Source organism: Trichechus manatus, unplaced genomic scaffold, assembly GCF_000243295.1.
Source record: "Trichechus manatus latirostris isolate Lorelei unplaced genomic scaffold, TriManLat1.0 scaffold00256, whole genome shotgun sequence".
NCBI lineage: Eukaryota > Metazoa > Chordata > Mammalia > Sirenia > Trichechidae > Trichechus > Trichechus manatus.
This window is the reverse complement of record NW_004444192.1, coordinates 27466-34363: the sequence shown is the minus strand read 5'-3', so window position 1 is coordinate 34363 and position 6898 is coordinate 27466. Positions and strand designations below refer to the sequence as shown.

General features: G+C 38.0%; 1 protein-coding gene across 2 annotated transcripts in view; it reads right to left on the bottom strand.

Annotated features, from left to right (window-relative positions):
- The window catches only part of LOC101343223 (rho-associated protein kinase 1), a 66453-nt gene that overhangs the window by 51361 nt on the left and 8194 nt on the right, over window positions 1–6898 (bottom strand). For both annotated transcript variants that reach the window (XM_023724698.1, XM_023724699.1), the window contains exons 3-5: window positions 4696–4831; window positions 2440–2531; window positions 2095–2341 (exon numbers count right to left, since the gene is read on the bottom strand). In XM_023724698.1, coding sequence (XP_023580466.1) covers window positions 2095–2341; window positions 2440–2531; window positions 4696–4831 — 475 coding nt within the window. The remainder of the gene's footprint in view (window positions 1–2094; window positions 2342–2439; window positions 2532–4695; window positions 4832–6898) is intronic.

The window sequence follows — 6898 nt, the reverse complement described above, 5'->3', positions numbered from 1 at the left end:
ACTGTCAATTTTTTTCAGGTGTGATAATGATATTGTGGTTATGTCTTTTTTTAAAAAAAGAGTCCTAATCTGAGATTTCCTTCAAAATAATTCCATGTCAGTGGACTGGGAAGGAGAGGGCAGGACTATAAATGAAGTAAGATTGGCCATGAGATGAAGATTACTAAAGCTCGATGACAGGTACCTAGGGGTCATTACACTAGTCTACTTTGGCCTATGTTTGAACTTCCCAAAACAAAAAATTAAAGAAGGAATCAACCAAACAATAGTAAAAAACATGAGCTATTTTTTAAATAGTTAATTTTTACAATTTGTCAGTTTGAAGAGTTAGTTACAGATAAATTTACTAGATGAAGAAGAGCTTACCATTTCAGTTAAAAATTTAATTCCTCCATGCCATTTTGATCTTTGTCCATTCATTTTGGTTAAGTCTCTATGGCCTGAACTTTTGGAAGCTTACTTTCTCTATAATGGCCTTACTGATTAGTTCAGGGCTAGGCAAACCTCAGCCCACAGTCTGTTTCTATACAGCCTAGAAGCCAAGAAGGCTTTTTACAACAAGGGTTGTAAAAAAAAAAAAAAACGAATAATATGAGACAAATATGGTATGTATACCACAAAGCCTAAATTATGTTTGGGAAGTCATTTCTCATACATACTAAGAAGCTTCTACCCACTAGTGCATATGGGGGATATTAAACTAGGGAATGACAATCATGACTCTGCCAGAAGTCCAGCATCCCAAGTATAAGAAATTTACACTTGACGGATATGAAAGTTCTTATGGACCATAAAAGACTAATGCAAAATTTGTGAGATTTTCGCCACAATGTACCTTTACTATGTTGAGATGCACATAGTTTTATGCATACTTTAGTGTGTGAGAGCTTTGATTCACATTTAAGTCCAAAACTAAATCTTAAAGGAAGCACTGAAAAAGGATGAACCAATCAACAATAAACCATGCTATACATTTTTCTTACCTTTCACCAAAATCTGAAAAAATAGCTTCAGATTAAAAACCACTATTCAGCAGAGCACATGAATGATGGCCTCTTCCTTTGAAGTAAATCAGCTCAATCAGACCCAGAAGATCACAGACTTAAAGAATCTTAGAATGAGAAGGATTTATAAGAGTAATCTATTCTAAACCCCTTAGTTTACGGATAAAGATAGGAGATGAAATTACTTTCATGCAGCTAATAAACTGTACAAAAGGACCTACAAAAGCAATTAAGGAAGTCAAGTGCAAGGCTTTCCTAATACATATAAAGAGGTTACTTTCCTAGTTATATTCAGATCTATTTTAAGACCACTCCCTGAGAAATAGGATTGCACAACACTCCTCAGCCAAGAGCCAACCAACAGGAGCTCCTAATTTCTGTTTCCAGAGTCACAGAAGCTGACCCTGACCTCTCTCCACAGAACTGCAGCTAATCATCAAGCCCCATGAGACCCCAGACTATGTTCCCATCCGTTACTAAGGTTAAAATGGACTCCTCCCCCATTTTTTTCCCTGAGAGATCTGGCAACTTCCGTGCATATCTGTTTTGATTAGTATGGATGCTACTGCCTAATAGAATCCTCTTAGACTAGAAAAGAACAGAAACATAAGTGGGTAGAAGCAGGCATCTTTTTGAAAACAAACTAAATTTTATTACCATTTAAAAACTGTTCTTTTATTCACTGTTACAGATTTACTCAGTCTTCTTCCTTTTAGATCACAAAGACTGCCTATTATCTTTATCGCTAACCTTCCCAAGTACCTAACTCTTTTATATGTAATAAGATTCTATTTCTGCAATCCTTAGGAATTCTGAGTTTAATAGCGACAATCCCCTTTGCCTGGATGAGTCACACTTTGATAAGACTTCTATGAATTTGGAAAATTTTTAAATTATGTTTTCAGTTAATTTGGCTGTAAAATAGGAAAATATCCACATTATCTATCTCACAGGCGTGTCTATGAGAGTGAAGAAATTACAGTGTGATACAAGTATATGCATTATCGAGAGAGAGAAAAAACACTAGTCATTTCTGGTTTTACCAAGGTCATTTTCTTGCATGAGGACAATATGACAAAAAATGTACTACCTTGAAGGTCTCCAATCATCTCAGAATCATGGCCTCTGTCTCTTCGTTCAGCTTCTAACACAGCTTGCAGCTGGTAATAATCCTTGTCCGTTTCTGTCTTGGAATTCTCTAAAATTCTATTTCTCTCTTGCAATTCTCTGTTCAGGGACTCTAGCTGACTAATTGACTTGCTCATCTCTGTGTGACTCTTCCTTAATCTTGCAGCTGTGTCTGATTCTGTCCTAAGTAAGTCATTGGCTTCTTCTAGCTATTTAAAAAAGAAAGAGAGAAAATACGTTTTTGACCAAAATATAATCAAACTTATGTTAATTATTATAATAAAGACTCCTCATTTAAGAAACTTACCTGCTTTTGTAATTGTGCCAACTTCTCATTAGCAAGCTGTGAATTCAGACTTAATTTCTTCAAGTCTTCCAACTGATCCTTTAATGTAGAAACTAGCAAAGGAAAAGATGAGGCATATAAATTACAAAGTTCTCACAGAGGAAACATGCAAATTCCTTTAAAAAAATAAGATTTAGTCTTAGGCCACAACAGTCTAGCACATTAGGTCCACTCCCATTCCCAAACCCAAATTCCATCTTGGAAATACATTTTAAACTCATCAAAGAGGAGGGCATTATTTTTATAATACCGAGTGCAAAAACAGGTTTCTTTCTACCTTATTTCTAATTCTTTTATTCTCTTAAGGTCAATCTATTAGTGAAATATTAGAAAGCTAGTTTTAATATTATTTTTGAATATTACAATTCTTTGAATAGTTATGTATTTTTAATGGTGTATAGTGTAGAATGAGCCTTCTTCTCTCCACATTGTCTCCCAGTCCCTCGGCCTCCCTTAACTGGCTCTCCTTCTCAGCAACTACTATTAATTCCTTGTGTATCCTTCCTAAGACGGTCTATGCACCTGCGGTGTGACTGGTTACCTTTGTGTGGCCTTTCTAGCCATGGTCTCGAAACTCCCACCCAGGTGACTGGGCGGGACTGTGTGACAGGGTAATTGTGGCCTACCAAGGGGATTGGTTAGTTTTGCTTTAAAAGAGAGCCAATTTCAGAGCAGAGAGGAGAATCCTACCACCACCAAGGAAAAACAGCCAGGAGTGGAGAGCGTGTCCTTTGGACCCGGGATCCCCACACTGAGAAGCTCCTGGAAGCAGGAGACAGAGAGAGAGAGCGAGCAAGAGAGAGAGAGAGTGAGAGAGCGCGTGAGAGTGGAAGCTGTAACCCTGAAAGATGGTGAGAAGCGGTGGCAGGAGAGACCGGGCAGCGGAGACTTGGCAGCAGGAGATGGCGTGGTGGGCTTCCTGGCCCATGGAGAGAGAACGTGAGTGCCTTTGGGGAGAGGCGTAGGGCCATGGAGAGGCATGCCTGTGAGCACAGTTGGGAAGAGGCTGTCCTGATGGAAGAAGTGTATCCTGAGTGTCCCTGAGTCTAAACTGTAACTGTTACTTCCCTAATAAACCCCGTAATCATATCATCTGTGAGTTCTGTGCGGCCACTGCAATGCATTATCGAACCCAGCAGAGAAGTAGAGTGTCATGCGAGGAACAGTTGGTGTGTAAAGATGGCAGCAAGAGGAGGCTTGTCTGTCCTCCACCTCATGGGAGCCAGCCTTGTACTGTTGATCTTGGTTCTCCTTCTCCCTTGTGCCAAGTTAGATGGGGTCAGACAAGGCCCCTATGCCATTTTTACAGCACCTGTATGCTAACATACAAAACAAATAAACACACAGAGCCCTGGTGGCGCAGTGGTAAGAGCTGGCTGCTAACTAAAATGTCGGCAGTTCAAATCCACCAGCCGCTCCTTGGAAACGTTAGGGGGCAGTTACTCTGTCCTACAGGGTCGCTATGAGTCAGAATTAACTGGACGGCAACGGGCTTGGTTTTGGGTTTATATGCTTGTATACAAATAGATAAGCACTCTTGTTTTAAACACAAATGATCTGTACTTTGTTTTTGTCACTTAAGGATCTATTTTGAAGATTCTTTGTTATACCAACATATAAAGAGATGCTTTATTCTTTTATAAGTTGCATAATATTCTACTATATAGATGTATTTATTATATCATCGATTACATTCGTGTTTATAATTCTTGCCATTTTAAACAATGACACGACTGCTTTGCATATACATCTAGAAGTGAAATCACTGGATCAAGGGGCGTAGAAAGCTATTTTAAATGTATTTGTTACACTGCTGTTAAAGCTCATGATATTCTAGCTTAGCGGTTCTCAAAAATGGCTGCTTGTTAGAATCATCTGGGGAGTTTTTAAAAACACTGATGCCCAGGCCACACGTCTAGACCAGTAAAATTAGAATTTCTGGGATTTTGGCGTTAGTATTCTTTAAAGCTTCGCAGGAGATTCCAATATACACACAAAGCTGAGAATCATTACTATGGCTAAAATGCTATTTACTACTGACTTTAATATGTTATAAATTTATCTCGGGATCTGGAAATTTAGCTAGTGAGGCATGTTAGGATTGTGGCTTCATAAATACATCACAGGCATTGAATTTAAGGCTTCATGACAAGGACCTCAAGGACAGTCAGTGTTAGCTAGAAATTCTGAAGTTTTTCAAAAGAAGCAACAACTGACCTTCGTTTTCTACATTCCTCCTCTTCTCATTTTCCTGTTCAGCTTTTCTCTGGTACTCATTAATTCTATGCTGTAACAACATTTTCTCCTTTTCTATCTGAGACACCGTAGATTCTAGATTTCTTCTTTGACTCCCCTGGAATTATAACAACAAAAGTTATCATTGCAATTAACATTCCTTCTCATTTATTTGGGAAAATACTTTGTTCTTTAAAATTTGTTTCAAAGATTAGGATTTGAGATGGATTTTTGTTGGAAAGTCAGATAGTATCTCCTAATGATGACAACTTGCTAATAACAGAATTAGCTTGCCTTATAAGACAGTGAAAATTCCCTTATTTGAATTAGATAAGTAAAAATTTCAAAGATTTTTTAATCCATGATTCAAAACAAAACAAAACTCAAAAAAGACCAGACTTACCGGTATGACAGAGACTGGAGAAACCCTGAGAGTATGGCCCCCCAACACCCTTTTAACTCAGCATTGAAGTCACTCCTGAGGTTCACCCTTCAGCCAAAGCTTAGACAGGCTCATAAAACAAAATGAGACTAAATGGGCACACCAGCTCAGGGGCAAGGACGAGAAGGCAGGAAGGGACAGGAAAGCTGGTAATGGGGAACCCAAAGTAGTGGAGGGGAAAGTGTTTACATGTCATGGGGTTGGCAACCAATGTCACAAAACAATATGTGTATTAATTGTTTAATGAGAAACTAATTTGCTCTGTAAATCTTTATCCAAACAAAAAAAAAAAAACAAAAAAACCTATGAATCTTACTTTTAAAAGTGACCTTTTTGAATCAAGTCACTTTATTAGCTCAAGACCATGCCATTGTATTACATTAACTATATTGTAGTTTATTTACAATCCTAAACTTAAGATATAAAATATTAAAGAGATCAGATAATAATTACATCAGTTTATAATTAGTGATGCAACACTCAAATGGTACTAAATGGTACACAAGGGACAGTGAGTCAGCCAGTTCCTCTGTCTCCCGTAATTCTCTTTCTGTTTCAACAACTTGCTTACCTTTTCTAACGTGTTCTTTGTATCTACTTACCAATGTACGTTAAAAAGTAATAAAGAATATACTTATTGTACAAAAAGAAACTACAGGGGAGGAGAGGGTTAAAGAAAAAGAAAATGCAAATTTTAACAACTTGAAAATTTCTCTTCTGAGTTATCACGATAAGCGTATCCTGATTTTAATGTTTCTTTTTCTTTTTTGGTGAAAATATACATAATAAAACATACACCCATCCAACATCTTCTACATGTACAGCTCAATGACATCCGTTACATTCTTTGCATTGTGTCACTATTCTCACTATCTCTACCTATATTGTTTCACCATCATTGACTTAGACTCTCTATGCCCTAAAGTTCTCTGTGTTTTACAGTTACTGTTGTCAATTTGATCTCATACAGATTAATTCTTTAAAAGACCGAGATGTTCAAGGTAAACATTCTTTACTAGTTGAGCTAAACTGTTTAAAGATGACTTCACAGGAGTTTCAGCTAAAAGCTTAAAGATTATCTCAGGGCAACAGATTTGGGGGTTCCCTCAATCTCTGTGGGTCGAGTAAGTCTGGTTTCTCTAAGAATTTGAAATTCTGTTCCACATTTTTCCTCTTTTAAATTACGATCCATCTATTGGGTCCTTGATCAAAACGTTCAGTAATGGTGATTTCGGCATTAGTATTTTTTTTTTTTAATTGTGCTTTAAGTGAAAGGTTACCAGTTCAAGTTAGTTTCTCATACAAAAATTTATACACATATTGTTATGTGACCCTAGTTGCTCTCCCTATAATGTGACAGCACACTCCTCCTTTCCACCCCAGATTTCCCGTGTCCATTCGACAAGCTCCTGTCCCTTTTAGCTTTCTCATCTCGCCTCCAGACAAGAGCTGCCCATTTAGTCTCATGGTATCTACTTGAGCTAAAACGCTACTCTTCACGAGTATCATTTTATGTCCCACAGTTCAGTCTAATCTATGTCTGAAGAGTTGGCTTTGGGGATGGTTTCAGTTCTGGGCTAACAGAGAGTCCAGGGGCCATGTCTTCTGGGTTCCCTCTAGTCTCAGTCAGACCATTAAGTCTGGTCTTTTTATTAGAATTTGAGTTCTGCACCCCACTTTTCTCCTGCTCCATCAGGGACTCTCTGTTGTGCTCCCTGTCAGGGTGGTCACTGGTAGTAGTCG